Source organism: Heterodontus francisci, chromosome 23 (assembly GCF_036365525.1).
Source record: "Heterodontus francisci isolate sHetFra1 chromosome 23, sHetFra1.hap1, whole genome shotgun sequence".
Taxonomy (NCBI): domain Eukaryota; kingdom Metazoa; phylum Chordata; class Chondrichthyes; order Heterodontiformes; family Heterodontidae; genus Heterodontus; species Heterodontus francisci.
Window position 1 is genome coordinate 2,497,630 of NC_090393.1, and position 20,333 is coordinate 2,517,962.

General features: G+C 42.0%; 1 protein-coding gene across 2 annotated transcripts in view; it reads right to left on the reverse strand.

Annotated features, from left to right (window-relative positions):
- Window positions 1-20,333, reverse strand: part of tctn2 (tectonic family member 2) — a 56,796-nt gene that overhangs the window by 18,054 nt on the left and 18,409 nt on the right. The window contains exons 5-11 of one of the 2 annotated variants that reach the window (XM_068054503.1): window positions 18,762-18,862; window positions 15,442-15,638; window positions 13,909-14,029; window positions 9,774-9,915; window positions 6,465-6,602; window positions 4,857-5,006; window positions 4,586-4,669 (exon numbers count right to left, since the gene is read on the reverse strand). In XM_068054503.1, coding sequence (XP_067910604.1) covers window positions 4,586-4,669; window positions 4,857-5,006; window positions 6,465-6,602; window positions 9,774-9,915; window positions 13,909-14,029; window positions 15,442-15,638; window positions 18,762-18,862 — 933 coding nt within the window. Of the gene's footprint in view, window positions 1-4,585; window positions 4,670-4,856; window positions 5,007-6,464; window positions 6,603-9,773; window positions 9,916-13,908; window positions 14,033-15,441; window positions 15,639-18,761; window positions 18,863-20,333 lie in introns of both variants that reach the window. The other variant, XM_068054502.1, reaches the window with a different exon arrangement.

Below are 20,333 nucleotides of genomic sequence, written 5' to 3' on the forward strand. Positions count from 1 at the left end.
TTCAGGCAGTGCATTTCATTTCATAACAACCTGCTGCCTAAAAAAAAAGTGCTGACATCACCTCCAGCTCTTTTGTCAATCGCCTGAAATCTGTGTCCTCTGGTTACCAACCCTTCTGTCACTGGAAACAGTTTTGCCCTATTTACTCTATGAAAACAAGTCTATCAGATCTCCTCTTAGCTTTCGCTACTCTAAGCAGAACCCCACCTTCCCCAGTCTCTGAAGTCCCTATTTTTAAATTCATTCAAGGGATGTGAATGTCACTGACAAGGCCAGCATTTAATGCCCATCCCCAATTGCCCTTGAGAAGATGGTGGTGAGCTACCTCCTTGAACCACTGCAGTCTGTGTAGTGGTGGAAATACTCCCAGGGAGAGAGTTCCAAGATTTTGACCCAGCGACAGTGAACAAACGGTGATATAGTTCCAAGTCAGGATGGTGTGTGGCTTGGAAGGGAACTTGCAGGTGGTGGTGTTCCCATGCATCTGCTGCCCTTGTTCTGCTAGGTGGTAGAGCTTGCGGGTGCGGAAGATGCTGTCGAAGGAGTCTTGGCAAGTTGCTGTAGTGCATTTTATAGATGCTACACACTGCTGCCACGGTGTGTCAGTGGTGCAGGAAGTGAATGTTTAAGGTGGTCGATGAGGTGCCAATCAAGCAGGCTGCTTTGTCGTGGATGCTGTCAAGTTTCTTGAGCATTGTTGCAGCTGCACTCATCCAGGCTTTGTCCTGTTTGCCCTTTTCCCAAGTGTCAATTAATTTCGTCCTGGATTCTGTCTCAAAGTTTCCCGACCACCAATGTTAGACTGGCCTGTAGTTGCTGGGCTTATTGCTCTCCCACTTTTTGAACAGGAGTGTAACATTTGCAATGTTACATGTTTGAAATGAACATGCAAGTTGTTGTAATTTCAAAACTACAAGTATCATAACAAACCGAAAAGCTTGCACCAATTTAGCCCTCTTAAAGACAACTCCAATAAAATCATAGGAAAAATGATCCTGCCCCACCCTTCGGCCCCGCTGCACAGGAGTAGTGCACTGAAGGGGGCTGCTCCTGCCCATAGCCTTTCAACAGTCTAAGGTATCAAGGTAGAAGCCTGACCCCAGCAGAGTCAAATGGACTTGATGGGCTGAATGGTCTCCTTCTGTGCCGTAAATGACTAAGACTAAATGCGAGATGGTGTCAGGGAATGTGAGGTTGGCTGCCACCTGCATTTTGGTCTTTCACACATGGGACCTTGTGGCTGCTGATGAAGATTGGTAGCCTAAATACTTTTCAACGTCAGGGTAGGGTTGTTTTAGAACCACTAATGGACCACTCTTATAGGCTATTCCTTTCTTGGGCATGCCCCCAGAAGCTTCACGTATCACTGAACAATCCCTGCACTGTGGCACTCAGCTGGCATTCAAGAGACAGAAGTCCAACAATGCCCCCTTCTGCTTTAGCTGCATGGCTGTGATAGGCCTGCACAACATTGGCAGTGAGACTAAACTCTGTCCTCTCCTTCCCCCAAGAAAATTCTGGCATCTTCTGGCAATTAAAAGGAGGAGTCTTGTACATTAGTAGCCTGGAGTCAGAGGAACATAGGGAGGAACACAGGAACAGAAGGAGGCCATTTAGCCCCTTGAGCTATGATCGTGGCTGATCCGCAACCTAGTTCCATATATCTGCCTTTGCTCCATATCCGTGAATACGTTTCATTAACAAAAATCTAATCAATCTCAGATTAAAAAATAACAAATGATTGAGAGTTACAAACTCAGAGCGCTGAAAACAGCAGAGGCCTTAAAGGAGTATAGAAAGTGTAGGGGGGGGGGGGGGGTGGGTACTTAAAAAGATAATCAGGAGAGCGAAGAGGGGACATGAAAAAACACTGGCAGGCATTTTATAAGTATATTAAGGGAAAGAGGATAACCAGGGAAGGAGTAGGGCCCATTAGGGACCAAAGTGGCAACCTGTGTGGGGAACCGGAGGACGTAGGTGAGGTTTTAAATGATTACTTTTCATCTGTGTTTACTATGGAGAAGGACGGACGATGTAGGTGTAGTGATCATTGAGGGGGATTGCGATATACTTTTATTTTATTTAGAGATACAGCACTGAAACAGGCCCTTCGGCCCACCGAGTCTGTGCCGACCATCAACCACCCATTTATACTAATCCTACACTAATTCCATATTCCTACCACATCCCCACCTGTTCCTATATTTCCCTACCACCTACCTATACTAGGGGCAATTTATAATGGCCAATTTACCTATCAACCTGCAAGTCTTTGACATGTGGGAGGAAACCGGAGCACCCAGAGGAAACCCAAGCAGACACAGGGAGAACTTGCAAACTCCACACAGGCAGTACCCAGAATTGAACCCGGGTCGCTGGAGCTGTTAGGCTGCAGTGCTAACCACTGCGCCACTGTGCCGCCCCTAACCACTGTGCCGTATTAGCATATTAGCATTGAAAGGGAGGAAGTATTAGCTGTTTCAGTGGGCTTAAAAGTGGATAAATCCCCAGACCCAGATGAGATGTATCCCAATGTTATGTGAGGCAAGGGAGGAGATAGCAGGGGGACTGACACAAATTCTCAAATCCTTCTGGCAACAGGAGCGATACCAGAGGATTGGAGGACAGCAAATGTGGTACCATTATTCAAGAAGGGTAGCAGGGATAAACCAGGTAATTACAGGCCAGTGAGTCTAACATCAGTGGTTGGGAAAATATTGGGAAAAATTCTGAGACAGGATTAATCTCCACTTGGAGAGGCAGGGATAGTCAGCATGGCTTTGTCAGGGGGAGATCGTGTCTAACTAACTTGATTGAATTTTTCGAGGCGGTGACTAGATGTGTAGATGAGGGTAAAGCAGTTGATGTAGTCTACATGGACTTCAGTAAGGCTTTTGATAAGGTACCACATGGGAGATTGGTTAAGAAGCTAAGAGCCCATGGGATCCAGGGCAATTTGGCAAATTGGATCCAAAATTGGCTTGGTGGCAGGAGGCAGAGGGTGATGGTCGAGGGTTATTTTTGCGAGTGGAAGCCTGTGACCAGTGGTGTACCACAGGGATCGGGTGCTGGGACCCTTGCTGTTTGTAGTGTACATTAATGATATAGACGTGAATATAGGAGGTATGATCAGTAACTTCAGAGATGACATGAAAATTGGTGGTGTCATAAATAATGAGGAGGAAAGTCTTAGATTACAGGATATAGATGGGCTAAGATGGGCGGAGCTGTGGCAAATTGAATTTAATCCTGAGAAGTGTGAAGTGATGCTTTTTGGGAGGACTAACAAGGCAAGGGAATATACAATGGATGGTAGGGCCCGAGGAAGTACAGAGGGTCACAGGGACCTTGGTGTACTTGTCCATAGGTCACTGAAGGCAGCAGCACAGGGAGATAAGGTGGTTAGGAAGGCATATGTGATACTTGCCTTTATTAGCCGAGGCATAGAATATAAGAGCAGGGAGGTTATGATGGAGCTGTATAAAATGCTAGTTAGGCCACAGCTAGAGTACTGTGTATAGTTCTGGTCACCACACTATAGGAAGGATGTGATTGCACTGGACAGGGTGCAGAGGAGATTCACCAGGATGTTGCCTGGGCTGGAGCATTTCAGCTATGAAGAGAGACTGAAAAGGCTAGGGTTGTTTTCCTTAGAGCAGAGAAGGTTGAGAGGGAACATGATTGAGGTATACAAAATTATGAGGGGCATTGATAGGTTAGATAGGAAGAAACTTTTTTCCCTTAGTGGAGGGGTCAATAACCAGGGGCATAGATTTAAGGTAAGGGGCAGGAGGTTTAGATGGGATGTGAGGAAAAATATTTTCACTCAGAGGGTGGTTGGAATCTGGAATACACTGCCTGAAGAGGTGGTAGAGGCAGGAACCCGCACAACATTTAAGTATTTAGATGAGCAATAGAAACGCCATAGCATACGATGCTATGGGCCAAGTGCTGGAAAACGGGATTAGAATTGTTCGGTGCTTGATGGCCGCACAGACACGATGGGCCAAAGGGCCTGTTTCTGTGCTGTATAACTCTATGACAAACTTCTATCACCCTGGGTCTGGAGCACCAGGTGTAGCATTTAACTGCTAACTTTAAAGGTCAGTAGATCCATAGAAACTATTTCCGCTGGTTGGAGAGTCTAGGACCAGGGCACATCGTCTAAAAATTAAGATGCAGACTTTTCAGGTGTGAAATTGGAAAACACTTCACACAAAAGGTGGTAAAAGTTTGGATCTCAAGGTAGGTCACAGATCAGCCAAGATCTCATTGAATGGCAGAACAGGCTCAAAAGGGACGAATGGTCTACTCCTGTTACGATGTTCCTGTAACCCCCATGAGGAAATAATCTAAATAGGTTAATTACAGGTTGATCGCTTTGCTTTTACTGAGGGAAGTTTGCAGATTGCCAGGTGCCTGTAAATTTCCAGCTCAAAACTTCCCCCGCCAACAGAACCTAGCCTCAGCATGAAATGACTTCAATACTTACATTTTTAAGTACAGACACAAACTCCAAACTTGCATTGATAAAACTTGTCCAGAATGTAATAATGCAAGAAGATGCAATAAGCTGCAGTCTCACCTGGATTGCCAGACCAAGTTACATTTGGTAGACGGTCATTTATTAAGTTAGTGAAAGTCACGCTGAATCTTTGGGTCAAAGTATCTGGAAAGGAAGACATTAGAGATTGAAATGGAGATGAGGCAGACAAACACAGACTGCAGGGTATCCGGGCATTAAATTCCATCAGTAAGACAAATGTAAAACTGGCTATCACTACTTAACCAAATAGAAATTTATTAAAATCACTGCATGTACAATAGATATTGCCAACAATGGAGGAACATCCTACCTGATGAATCTAAGGGAACATTTCCCACCGTAACAAGCAAAGTGACATTAGATATCGTATTTGCTTTCCAGCTGAAGACATATTCTGTGGCCAATATCATATTTTCACACACTCCCTCTACAAGTTTGGGATCTGATTTATTAACCAGTTCTGTATTGAAGAAAACAAACAAGTCACGTCAATTAATCCCTGGTCAGTGGATTATTTTTGAATTATTGTAGCAAAGAGCCAGCATACATGATGGGACCAGTGGCTTCCTACCATATTACGAACTTTTACAGTTCTATCATAACTTTGCAGATGACACCAAGCTTGAAGGGGTGGGTGGAGTACTCACAGGAGAACTGAACAGGGTTTAGACCTGGGCAGATCAGCGGCAAATGACGCATATTCAGATAAACGCACATTACTGCATATCAGGAAGTAGACACATGTGGATGGAACAGAAGCAGCCAGGGGAGTATCAGCTGACTCGTTGCTCACTATCTCCCAACAGTGGGTGGTAACAATAAGCAAATCCGTCAAAGTGAAATCTCTAAGAGCTCCTGCTAAAAATGTACACTGCCCAGGTCCGGCTGCATTGTGAACAGTCTGGCCACCACAGAACAAGGAGGCACTCAGACCCTGTCAGTGCAGAAGAGAGCAACAAAGCTAACCCCAGGTGTCAGGAGGAGCTACTTGATAAGCTGGAGATCTGCATCCTCAAAAAGACACATCTCAGTGGGTCCTTATGGAGGTGCAATATACTTAGGGGACATAGAAAGCAAAGTCAAAATAAGATTTTCATATGCACCGGAGCAGAAGGGCACAGAGTCAGGGTATGAAGAACAAGTTTAGGGTTTGTAGCAGAGACCAGGAGGTATTTCGTTAGAGTCTGACCAACAGTTGGAACCAGGAAGAGTGGCTGAGCAAAGACCACCAGACTCAGTCAATTATTAGCTGCTGTAACAGAAAAGCAGGGGGGTTGCTTCTGGAAAGTGAAATAAGTGACAGAAATCCAGTCCATCTGGAACTTCACACACCTGATTGAGGTTATCATTGATATCACTCCTTGGTAAGCAAGTGTTCAAAGGGGGTCTTTCCCTTGTACACTGGTGTGGCCTATTTCCCCAAGGCAAAGAGGGCAAAACTGCCAACGTCATTCTCTCGGGCAGGGGTCTGCAACCTGGGGCGCCGGAGCCACATGCGCCTCATTAAAGGGACTCTCGTGACTCCCAATCTTGATTATCGAGCCCATTTTGATGGTAATTAAATGGCTTGTTTCTTTTTAAACTTTTATTAATATTGTACTTGTGAGAAAGTATCAATTAACAAACGTTTTGTAAAAACCTTTAAAATGTTGTTGAAATGTGTATCTGTTTTTCATTATTATTGGCATTTGAGTAATTGTATTTCAGTTCTTAAGATATGGTGTTTCTGACTAAATTTTTTTAAATGGCTCGTGATTTCGGCTGCCAAACCCTGCTCTAGGGAATCCCAAAGGAAAGTCTCAGCAGAAGCTGAGAATCACATTCCGAACTCCAACATTTCAGTACCAGGTTACTCATCATGGCCATCCTGAAATTAAAATTAATTTAAAACAGCAAACTTCAGGCCAGAAGCTCATACCTAAAGAATATGTGATATGCTGCTGCTCAGGAAACAAGGATAGATTCACAGGACTTGACTCTAAAGTTGAAGAGGATGCTGTAATAAAATTGCTGAGGTCTGTGGCCTTCTGGTATGTTATGACAGCCGGTATCAACACTATATGGAAGAAGAGACAGTCCAATTATTCCTCCGATCTCATTCTCTACACCTTTCAGTTCAATTCACTTCCATTTAAAATAAACATATCTACTTTATTTTCTGATAAAAGGTCATCTACCTGAAACTTTAACTCTATTTCGCTCTCCACAGATGCTGACGGACACGCCGAGTATTTCCAGCACTTTGTGTTTTTACTTCAGATTTCCAGCATCCACAGCATTTAGCTTTTACACTTTGCTACTTTAATAGAAAATCAGTTTGCATTCTGTTCAATAACCATTGCTTAAATTTGCTTTATAAACTATTTTATAAAGACACGCGTACTTAGGAAAGCGAGTAGAGCACTCATCACACCAAGCAGGTATATGCAAGTCATATTGCAAAGCAAATGAGCCTCTATTTTGTCCTAAAACCATGCCTCAACTTCCTTACTGAGCTAATGGCCCATTACCATTTCTCACACCAGCTATTCATGTGGGCTTTCATTTAGCACCAAATTACTACAAGCTTCCAACATGAGTGTGTTCTGTTACTACCCACTTGTTACTTACACACTGCATAATAATTTTACTGCATTGCAAGGTCGTACAGTTGTGCAACAAAAATTGTTTGTGTTTTTTTTTTAAATTATGGCAGTATGATGTGTCATGTGTGCTGTATCATGAAGTGATACTTTGCTGTTACACCCCACAATCCTCCATGTGCTGAGGCCCCAACTCCAGACATTCCACTTAAAAAAAAAAACCCTGGGTGGAAGTTAGGTGGCTACAACTGGGAGAGAAGGGGGGGGATAACAGAGGAAGAGTTCCCCAAGGCTGCTCCTACACTTCTCCAGTGCCAGATTTCAAGTGTCAGAGCCTCAGTGATCTTCTCAGCTAGACTCAGAACATGGCAGGAAATCTCACCTCCAGTTAGGGAAGAAACTACCCTCACAGAGAGATTCCAGAACACAACTTAGTACACAGTGTCCAGCCCTTGCTCAATTTCTTTTTGTTCCCAAGGCTGCAACACTGACAGTTCTGTGATTGAAAGCAGTAGGTAATTAGTCAGAGAGGCAGCAGGGGCAATGGGGAACAGTATTTTCTGAACTCTTAGGGACCTTAGTGCTGCTCCACTTCATGCCAGTCAGTTTAACTTCGGTAGTGGGGAAACTTGTAGAAACAATAATTTAGGACAAAATTAATAGGCACATGAACAAATGTGGGCTAATTAAAGAAAGCCAGCATGGATTTATTTAGGGAAAATCGTGTTTAACTACCTTGCTGGAGTTTTTTGAAGAGGTAACAGAGAGGGTTGATGAGGGCCATGCTGTTGATGTGGTGTACATGGACTTCCAGAAGGCATCTGATACATGCCACACAACAGACTTGTGAACAAAGTTATAGTTCATGGAATAAAAGGGATAGTAGCGACATGGATATAAAACTGGCTGTGCGACAGGAAACAGAGGGTAGCGGTTAAGGTAGTAAAAGCAAAATACTGCAGATGCTGGAAATCTGAAACACAAACAAGAAATGCTGGAAATACTCAGGTCTGGCAGCATCTGTGGAGAGAGAAGCAGAGTTAACGTTTCAGGTCAGCGGCCCTTCATCAGAACAGTAGTGGTTAATGGATGTTTTTCAGGTTGAAGGAAGGTTTGTATTTGTAGTGGAGTTTGCATTTGTAGTGGGGTCAGTGTTGGGACACTTGCTATTCCTGATGTATATTAATGACCTAAACCTGTACAGAGCACAATTTCAAAGTTTGCATCTGATACGAAACTTGGAAGCATTGTGAAAAGGATACTGTAGACCTTCAACAGGACATAGACAAGTTGGTGGAATGGGTGGACAAGTTGCTGATGAAGTTCAATGCGGAGTAATGTGACGTGATTCATTTTCGTAGGAAGAATATGGAGAGACAATATAAAGGGTACAATTCTAAAGGGGGGGGGGGGACAAGAAAGGTTGAGAGCACAGTTAATAAAGCATACAGTACCCTATTATTAATAGGGGCAGAGAGTACATGAGCAAGGAGGTTATGTTGAACTTGTATAAGACACTAGTTCGGCCTCACCTGGAGTATTGCGTCCAGTTCTGGGCACCGCACTTGAGGAAAGAAGTGAAAGCATTGGAGAGAGTATAGAAAAGATTCACGAGAATGGTTCCAGGGTGAGGAACTTCAGTTATAAAGATAGATTGGAGGGGTTGGGACTGTTTTCCTTAAAGAGAAGGCTGACAGGTGGATTGATAGAGGTATTCAAAATCATGAGGGGTCTGGACAGAGTAGAGAGAGAGAAACTGTTCCCACTCATGAAAGGACCAAGAACGAGAGGGCACAGATTTAAAGTAATTGGCAAAAGCAAAAGCGACATGAGGAAAACTTTTTCACGCAGCGATGGTTAAGATCGGGAATGCACTGCCTGAGAGTGTGGTGGAGGCAGTTTCAATTGAGGCATTCAAAAGGGAATTAGACTGTTATATGAAAAGGAAGAATGTGCAGGATTATGGGGAGAAGGCAGGGGAATGGCACTAGGTGAATTACTTATTTGGAGAGCTGGTGCAGACACAATGAGCTGAATGGCCTCCTTCTGTGCTGTAACAATTCGGTGATTCATTTACATTCCTCTAATTTGAACAGCTGGACACTGAAAAGGGATCACATCTTACTCACACAATCACACAGCACAGGAGATAGCTATTCTACCCATCATGCCAATAGGAAAACAGGAATTTGGAACCAATAGGCTAGCTCTTTCAAAATTCTTTGGCTGTGCGACAGGAAACAGAGGGTAGTGGTTAAGGTAGTAAAAGGTAGTAAAATTCTTTGAAAGAGCTAGTCTATTGGTTCCAAATTCCTGCTTTTTCCCCCCACAGCCCTGCAATTTCCACCGCTCCCCCCCCCGCCCCGCCTTCAAGGAATAATCCAATTCTCCTTTGAAAGTTACTATTGAATCTACTTCCAACACCCTTTCAGGCATAGCATTCCAGATCATAACAACTTGCTAGGGCAAAACAATTCTCATATCAAATATGGTTCTTTTGCTATTATCTTAAATTTGTGTCCTCTGGTTACCAATCTCCTGCCAGTGGAAACAGTTTCTCCCTATTTGCCCTCAATTTATTGAAATGAGGCAAAACAAGTTCTATGCAAACAGTGTCTTTTCTTTACAATAAAGATGGAACGTACTTCCCTGGCCGTTCTGGATATAGTCACCAATTCCATGGCTATCTGTACAAGCTGCAGCAGTTAGAGGAGTCACACAGCGTATGTCAAAATCTTCAAGGTAAGCCACAGGTGCATTCCTCATGCATTGACCACTCAGAGATCTCTACAACGTAAATGCATCGACAAAAAGTAAAATGTGAAAAATTATCTTCCTCATCCAGTTTTAAAATTATCATTTCATAAACACTCAAGGTTTCCACAATTTCTTAGGTTATTTTTCCCTTTAACTTCTTTGCCACTGACAATACAAACATATTAGAAACCTGAAACGCAATATTACTTATCCGTAGCTTTGATTAGCTAACATTTTAAAAATTAAAGAGAATATGCCAATAGGGTTAGAAGAGGAGGGCTGGGAGGAGGCTACCACACAGTGGTTGAGATGAATAGCATAGATGCATTTAAGGGGCAACTAGTTAAGTGCACGAGGGAGAAAAGACGGATATGCTAACAGGTTTAGATGAAGTAGGGTGGGAGGAGGTTCGTATGGGGCATCAACAGTAGCATAGACCAACTGGACCAAATGGCCTGTTTCTGTGCTGTACATTCTATGTAATATGAACAAGGCATAGAGGGATATGGAATGAATGCAGGCAGGTGGGATTAGTATAGATAGGCATTATGGTCGGCATGGACATGGTGGGCCGAATGGCCTGTTTCTATGCTGTACGACTCTATAATACTCAAGTTGGTAGCAGGAAATAGCCATTTGTGGTGTGCACCAGTTACTCTTGTTTTTACCATTCACATCTTAAAACAGAATAAAAGTAATTTTTTTTTTAATTACATTTAAAGAATTTCAAAAAATACTTTCCACCAAAGGTTCTCTTTATAAATATCCCTTAGTTGGGTGATGCAACAGTAATCTGCTGGACTCTACCCAGGATCATCTGCAACTAGGGAGGTTGATTAGACTCTGGCAGTTCTCAGGTACTGTAATAGAAACAGATGTGACAAGCACACTTCTGCATCCGTCACGTAAGCTGCAATAGGAAATGAGTTTTGCAAATGACAAGTCTTTTTTTAAAATCTTGAGAGAATGGGAAAGCACACAGTACACAGTTTAAATGATGTTCTGCAGAGCAATGTAGGTAAAAGGAAACTAGGTGAAGTAGTTGCATTAAAACTTATTACACCACTCATGATATTATCTCCTTGAAGTATTTCAGAGATTATGTCATACCTGTAATCAATCCATATTGTGAGAAAGAGTTTCACAGTGACATCACTGGGATCATTGACAACCCACAAATTAATACACTTTACACAGAAAGCTAATTTTTATTCCTTTGCCCGAAATGGTTTAAAAACTATTTCATTAAGAGTTTTGGAATACAATTTACAATCCACAGTGCGCTGCTCATAACTCATGCACAATTTTGTTGCTCATGAATTACTAGGTCAGCCCAGTTGAACAACGTCCATGATAACCATCTGGCTCTCCTGTATCACGGGTGCCAACACTCACCGTCAATGCTCACATATTGATAATGGATGCCATCGCAGAGGAAACTGGCATCTGTAAAGCTGCACACCAGCAAGGAGTCTGTGCCATGAGAGATAGGACAGTCAGAAAACTGGTGAGACAGAAAAGAATTGGTGGGACATGGGTTCACACTGGCAGCATATGGACTGCAGCAACTCACCACCACCTTCTCAAGGTCAATTAGGGATGGGCAATCAATGTTGGTGCTGCCAGTGACATCCATATCCCATGAACAAATAAAACAAAACATAGCACTGATGGCTTAATCTCTCTCATGTCGTGGAGAAGTACCAGAGACACCTTAGATTTAGAAAGAAAAAAAATCAGAGCAACAGTTAACACTGGCTTGACCTCACTCTGATTCGGAGCAGCACTGACAGAGGTTGCGAAAAAGGTCACCAGTAAGATAAAGAGAGAGAAATTAAATGGGCCACAGGTGGAAAGGGAAAGCAGTTTAACAAAACAAACAAAAGCCTATGTCTGTGCAAAATCAATCAATAAATTTGTATATCAACCTGATTTATTTCAAAAACACCTCCACCAACCCCACTCCATCAAACACCATGTGAACCAAGCCACATTCCTCAAGTAACATTTATTTATTCAGTCAATTGAATTGCCCATCATGCTGTGCATAAACAGGATGTGGTGCATTTTTTGTTCATTCACAGGATGTGGGTGTCACTGGCTAAGCCAGCATTTATTGCCCATACCCTTACAACTGAGTGGCTTGCTAAGCCATTTAAGAAGACAGTTAAAAGTCAGTCATATTGCTGTCGGTTTGGAGTTGCAGGCAAGGACGGCAGATTTCCTTCCCTAAAAAGGACATTAGTGAACAGATGGGTTTTTACGACAATCCGGTAATTTCATGGTCACCATTACTGATATTACCTTTTTATTCCAGATTTATTTAATTAACTGAATTTAAACTCCTCAGCTGTCGTGGTGTGGTTTGAACTCATGTGTCTGGATCATTAGTCTAGGCCTCTGGATTACTAGTCCAGTAACACAACCACCATGTTACCAAAATAAAAGCAAAATACTGCAGATGCTGGAAATCTGAAATAAAAACAAAGTGCTGGAAATACTCAGCAGGTCTGGCAGCATCTGTAGAGAGAGAAGCAGAGTTAACGTGTCAGGTCTGTGACCTTTCATCAGAACTGGCAAGGGTTAGAAATGTATTAGGTTTTAAGCAAGTGAACACCGCTTCTGACATGTCTTCCTTTTTCCTCAACTGAGGACTCCCCCCACTGTGGTTGACCGGGTCCTCAATCATGTCCGACCTATTTCCCATGTTTCTGCCTTCACCCCTTCCCCTCCCTCTCAGAGCCGCGACAGGGTTCTCCTTGTCGTCACTTTCCACCCCACCAGTCTCCATAGCCAAAGGATCATCCTCCACCATTTCTCTCACCTTCAGCTTAATGCCACCACCAAACACATACTCCACTCCCCTGCATTCCGAATGGGTCGTTCCTTCCGCGACACCCTGGTCCACTCCATTACCCCCGACACCTCGTCCCCTTCCCACAGCATCTTCCCATGCAATCGCAAGAGGTGTAATACCTGCCCTTTTACCTCCTCCTTCCTCACCATCCAAGGCCCCAAACACTCCTTCCAGGTGAAGCGATTTGCTTATACTTCCTTCAATTTAGTATACTGGATTTGCTGCTCACAATGTGGTCGCCTCTACATTGGGGAGACTAAACGTAGATTGGGTGACTGCTTTGTGGAACAGCTCCGCTCGGTCCGAAAACATGATCCTGAGCTTCCAGTTGCTTGCCATTTCAACTCATCACCCTGCTCTCATGCCCACATTTCTGTCCTTGGCCTGCTGCAGTGTTCCAGTGAACATCAACGCAAGCCCGAGGAGCAGCACCTCATCTTTCGATTAGGCACTGTACAGCCTTCCAGACTGAACACGGAGTTCAATAGTTTTAGAGCATGACTGGCCTTTTTAAAAAAAAAAAATATTGTTTTAAATTATTTTATTTTTTAACCAGGTGTCTGCCTTAAACTTGGTTTTTCATGTTGTGCTTTTGGACAGAGTTGCTCATTACTCTGCCATTACACACTCTCTCCGGACTAATGCTTTGTCTTTCACCACAACCATTAACACTCTTTTTGCCTTTGTCCCATGACATCTTTGTCATTTAATCGCTCCTGCCCTCTGTCGTATCACACACCTTCCCTTTTGTTCTCTCCCCATCAACCCCCACCCCCTTCACTTGCTTAAAACCTAATACATTTCTAACCTTTGCCAGTTCTGATGGAAGTTCACAGACCTTAAAAATTAACCATGCTACCATACCCTCTTGTCTACATAACAATGACTACACTTCAAAAAGTACTTCATTGGATCTGACCCACTTTGGGATGGTTGGAGGTGATAAGGCACTGTGAAATGCATATTCTTTGTTTACATCTCTCTGAGGAACATTAGATTTTAGAAATGAAATGCAATTTATACACTGTCCAATTAGACTAGTGATAAGTTAGTCTGTTGGTCCATTGAAGGCTGTGAAGCTCACTTACAATAGTTCAAGGTTTTAATATATCTTTTGGCTTCCTTGAAATTACTATGTTACAGTGAAGATGCGCTGTCATTCCTACCTGTGCAACAGTAAGGTACTCATCTTCATTTTTAATAATAGGATCGCCTTGATGGTAGCCAATGGGTACATTTACTGCTGCAGATGTGGCTATATCAAAGGAAAGGTCACGAGAAAGGCTGCTGCTAAATGGAAAGTTCAAAAGGGAGATGAAATTCCAGTGCAATAAGAATTAACTACATTGATTTACAGACACATGGGCAAGGATAGAGGGATGCAGTCAAATGCATTTATAAGAATACAGATTTCAAAGAGGCAATATTAGCATCAATATGGAATTGAATATGGCACTCAACACATGGAGTGGCTGAGAGAAATAACATTCATGTATTTACAGGGAAGTCAGATAAGTACATGTGGAGAAAGGAATAGAAGGATATGTTGATAGCAGGAGAGGAAATAAATACTGTGTGAGGAGGCTCATGTGAACATGAATACCAGCACAGACCCAATGGGCAAATGGCCTGTTTCTGTGCTGTAAGTTTGATACACCATTTTCAAAAATCAACTACAAATAGCTTTCTACATTCTTCATTCACTCTATCCCAACTGATATTTCCTTTAAAATGGTAAATGAAGACTGGCCTGGAAGAGTTGACAAGCCACCTGTGCCAGTTAGCAAAATTAGCATCCTGGCTTCCCAACAGTTTCTGACATCAAGTCAGCTCCCTTACAATTCTGAGATCAGTACTTCTTCACACCTAAATTTCAGTGTACCTCTTCGTCTGCACCTTCAGCCAGAGTCACGTCAGCTGCACAAGAATAAACAGAATCACAGACTGTCCAGGTGGAAACCCAGAGCTCTAGCATGAAAGCTGCCAGTCTGAAACCAGCTTTAATCTTCGGGGGTTACTATTGTGTGGATTTGTTCACAGTAAATCGTATTGACAGGAGGACAGTATTGTTATACCTAGCAATGGGCAATATATTACTCCATTAAGCAGCTAAGATTCTTTCGCCTACAAAGTCTACTTGTTAAGTAAACAGAGGCTCAAGTCAGAGTTTAATTCAAAAAAGAAAGCAAAAATATAAAAAGGGGGGAAAACAAGCTGAAGTAATAAGATAAATAATGGAAATATGCAGGTGGTCAGTCATCAGCCATAGAGAGAAAAGACAGACTAACATTTTGGGTACAAGACCAATCTTAGTTCTGCCATTACCCTTTTTAAAAATAATTAGTAGCCAATTGGAATGTCTGGTTAGGTTTAGACTAGAGGTTAGAGATGATCAGAAGCCTGTAACATTTGACAGTTGCTTTGCATCAGTATAGACAGTGCCAGCTGTGTATGCTGATGTATCTTAACATATTAAAGTACAGATACATATTACAACACAAATTCAAAGATAGGATGCAACATAAGGATGATTGAGGTAGCAGGGAGCACAGTTAAATCTTGAGCATTAGGTTTACTATAAAACAAACAAAAGACAGTAATCAATCCAATCCTTGAAGATGAACACCAGCACAACAGATTACATGAACTAATTTATTTCACTAACTATAGATGCTTTGTACCCAGTTATACAAACTTACACAGTAACCCCATCATAAAACAGCCCCAAGTACGGCGTGTTATCAAGAGAAGACTGCACACAGAGGAAAGGGAACCAGTCAGCATTATTTGCATTCTGGACAGAGCACAACTGATCAAAGGGTTGGGACACATTCCCTCCAAACACTCCTGGAAAGCAGTAAGAATGGAACAGTTGCATCATGCTGGGTGAGCATTCCTGAAAAAAAAGGGAAATTTACTTAACATAATGCATGTTTCAGAACAAGATCAGATAAATTATACTAACAGACCGGCAGTTATATATGCAGTATCATCCCAACAACTGATTAGCAACATTGAACAATCTCTCCAATTCAGTCCTGTATGTAAACAGATATTCCCTTTCTGAGGTCACCACTGTTATAAAATCCAAAAAGCTTGTTGTGGAAGGATAATGCTAGAGACAATCTTTACTCTGTTTCACATTTATTGTGCAGAGTAGAAGGATTACAAACATGTAGTTCCTCATTCAAAACCGTCCACCAGTCTCAGTCACTGTCTGTTTATAAGTGCTCAAGTAAGATCCCAATTAACACCCTCCACCTGCATATAATCAATTGATACACAATTAACAACCACTACAGCTGCTAACCTACCCATCATTAATCCACTGCACTCGCATCATCAGATTAACTCATTGATACCACTCTCAATTTGCAGTCAAAAGATTTTGGGTTCAATCCCCACTCCAGGTCTTAGAATGTTTCAAAGCAGGATTAGGAGAGTGTGCATTGGCAGAAGCCAAACAAACAAGGTGCTCACAGACCCTTCTTGTTACCTGCCTAACTAGATATTGTAAAATACTCTACTGATGTAAGTAAACTCAACTGTTGTTCTTTACTCTGATAAAACGTCTATCTGGGAAATGACTCGATAGGAACATAGGAGCAGGAGTAGGCCATTCAGCCCATTGAGCCTGTCCCGCCATTCAATATGATCATGACTGATCATCTACTTCAGTGCCCTTTTTCCCACACTATCCTCATATCCCCTTATGTCATTTATATTTAGAAATCTGTCAATCTCTGCTTTTAAACATACTCAATGACTGAGCTTCCACAGCCCTCTGGGGTAGAGAATTCCAAAGATTCACAACCCTCTGAGTAAAGAAATTTCTCCTCATCTCTGTCCTAAGTGGCTTCCCCCTTATTTTGAAAGTGTCGCCTGGTTCTAGACTCCCCAAAGGAGAAACATCTTAACTGCCTATAAACCTCATTAATACTGCACAGCAGCAAAGCATGGCACAGTACCAAGACTATGGGCCACAGAGTTTCAAATTTGGTCCTGGCAAAACTGCCCCTGTCCAACTGGCCCACTTGAATTAAGCTACCCGATAGCTGATCAGGACACACGACTACTTGGGGTCATTGGGGTGAATTAAACAATCGTGCTGTAGAGTGCAGTGTGGAAAATATCTTCTATTTCCAGTAGCCTATAAAGTGAGCGCACTTTCACCAAACCATCTCTCAACACTCTACTGCATACTGTTATCCAGAATGCAATAGGGGAAAAGAGTGGCTGTGTGCTAAGGTGCTTAGAATTTCACCATGAAGAGCATAATTCTTCACTCAGTATCAATTATGGGCTAGTTTCCCACAAAGATTTCAACAGTCAATGAAATGCAAATGTCAAAACCCCTAATTTTCAGCAAAGCCACAAAACTGGACCAGTGTCACCCGTGAGTTCAATAAATTATTTCATATTTCCTCAATGCATTACAGAAGAGACACAAAAGAATTAGCAACAGACCCAGTTACACCACACAATGTCACAATGTAGATGCTGTGTCGATTTTAAATAAGCAGCATTGTCGATTCTATTAGCATTCCTGTTCGCTCACAGTAAAAATGCTTAAATTTCATTCTGTTGTGATGACCGAGGTGGAAGGAGTGCTCTGTTAATTCTGTCCCACTTCTCCACAGGTCACAGCATATCAATAAATTTTCCCACTTACTGCAAAAGCCAATGAGATACTCTAATTGTCCCCAGAATAAAGCACACCAACCAGGTTTCTTTAATCAACAACAAAATTATCTGTTTATTATAAAACTAAGTCTTAACCTATAATGAAGTAAATTTATATATACGAATTGAAATATTAAAGCCCTGTATTATTATCCTAGCCCTCACGCACACTCACTTAAATCCAAAAACCGGTTAACCGGGTGGAAAAAAGGGATTTTTGTTTACAGCCATTACAAAGCAATAGAAGGAATAAAAAAAAACTTCTATTGAAGAGATGGAAGTCGGGTGTTATGGTGAGGTCTCCCAAAGTCGAATAGTTGGCCACCAGGCGAGGTTGATGAACTGTCTGTTTGGGTAGGCATTCAAAGAAATTCAACTGCAGAAGGCTTCACATAGGTCTTACAGCAGGTGTACAGCAACAGGTCTGAGTTCTCACACACATTCGATACAAAATTCATTTAGAGACGCACGGTTTCTGCAAGCATTCAGGATGTCTTCAAAATTACAGGAGGCAACAGTAACATTTCATACAAGTTTTTGCTTTTAAGGGCGGCACAGTGGCGCAGTGGTTAGCACCGCAGTCTCACAGCTGCAGCGACCCAGGTTCGATTCTGGGTACTGCCTGTTCTCCGTGCAAGTTCTCCGTGTCTGCGTGGGTTTCCGCCGGGTGCTTCGGTTTCCTCCCACCTCCAAAGACTTGCAGGTTGATAGGTAAATTGGCCATTGTAAATTGCCCCTAGTGTAGGTAGGTGGTAGGAGAATGGTGGAAATGTGGTAGAGAATATGGGATTAGTGTAGGATTAGTATAAATGGGTGGTTGTTGGTCGGTGGGCCGAAGGGCCTGTTTCAGTGCTGTATCTCTAAATAAAGAGCAGGGATTCTTCAAAGAACGATAATAGCTTTCTTCTGAACTCCTGGCAGGTCCAACTCAAATTCCAATTGCCTGCTTTAGTCCAAACCCACTGGCTGTCCACAGTTCAAAATGAAACTACTTTCCAAGCAAGTCTCATGGTAGTCATAAATTCTCTCTTCTCACAACAAAGAATAGCTCTGAAGTCAATCCCCCTGCGGTGTTTACTTGAAATCACCTATTTTCAAGTATTTGTTTACTGGTCAAAACCAGGAACCTCTTGTTGATCATCTTTTTTTTTTAAAGCATCCATAAAGTTCAGCTATCTCCAGATGTTTCGATGTCCATGAAATTTTTTTAGTTTTTAAAAAATATAGATTCCCAAGTTTTAAAACAAAAAATGGAAATTCCGTAACACAGTATAAAATAATTTAAAATCTACACATGCTGTATAATTTGACCGTATTATTTAAAATACAGAAATACCTTATCACAGCAGCATCTTACATCACAAGCTTGTGCGGTTAAGTCGCATGGGCATGGGCCGAGGGGATGGTATTTTTGTTTTGGAATCAGCATCTTTTTTTCTACCGAAACAAAAATAGCAATGTTCAATAATTAGCATGACAATCATTAATCCTCTACTGGGAAAGTGAGGTGGCACTGAGCCATTCAGAGCAGGAAGGTGGCACTTTGGATCACTAGTCTGTTCTGAGTTAGTCGATCTTAATCAGGTCTGTGGTGAGGATGCTACCTCAGCAGCCTCAAACTCAAGAGGAGGAATTAGTTAGGAGGACCCTTCTCCAGTGACTCCTGCGGAAAGGTACATGTGGACACCAGTTAAAGGACAGGATCACGTGGTTGTGATGATACCAGTCAGTTGCCTAGGCTTACACTTGGATGGACACTTGAGCAAGATACTAGAGGGCACAAGTACATGTTGAACCATATCTAAATGAAAAAAAAAGATTCAGAAATGGTTAGTTTTATTTGATGTGATGAGATTTTCCCTCTCTGATTTTCTCTCTATCAGACAAACAAAAAGATGCATTTATAGTTTAAATGCAAAGAACTGGATAAATTTTGACCATGGATATTAATGAAGTGCCAATTTCACACAACACATTTTACAGTAACTTGTTCAGAAAATATCAGATGTTCTGGACAGTAGGTTGTACTGTTGAAAGTAAAGCTCACCTCTCAACTATTACATTTATTAAAAACTCATGTGGACTGGAAGTTTTTACAATTGCTGCATCACAAAGCCTTAATCATTGGCAACTGATTTCTAATTTTGTTAAAATCTTTAAAAGTTAAATTTAATATGCATCCCTCACCAAATAGAAAGTACAGTCAACATAATACAGAACGATTCTGTATGATTTTATTTTTTAATTTCTACTACTGAGACTGACTAACATTTTTCAGTCAACCTGCTCACAGAAATAATGTTCTATTTAATAGGCAGCCATTGAGTATCTTATAAGCCAAGTCACTGTAACGGTGGTGATGGTTGTGGCAAAGATGACTAGGCTGAAAGCAAGGGCACGTTACTGGATAACCTAGCCTCAAAGCAATATTCCAAGTTGGACACTCCAGTCCTTAAAGAGCGACACTGGTTTTGCTGCAGGTCCTTATACTATCCTGTAATGTCTCCCAGCTTAACTTTCCTCATGACTGCTAAAAAAACATTAAAATTAAATATAGAATCATACAGCACATAAGGAGGCTATTCGGCACATCATGCCAGAGCTGGCTGTTTGAAACAGCTATCCAACTAGTCTCACTCCCCTGCTCTTTCCCCATCGCCCTGAAAATTTTTCCCCTTCAAGTATTTTTTTAAATTATTTATTTATTTTGTTTAGAGATACAGCACTGAAACAGGCCCTTCGGCCCACCGAGTCTGTGCCGACCATGAACCGTCCATTTATGTTAATCCTACATTAATCCCATATTTCTACCACATCCCATCTTCCCTCAATTCCCCTACCACCTACCTATACTAGGGGCAATTTACAATGGCCAATTTACCTAGGAAACCGGAGCACCCGGTGGAAA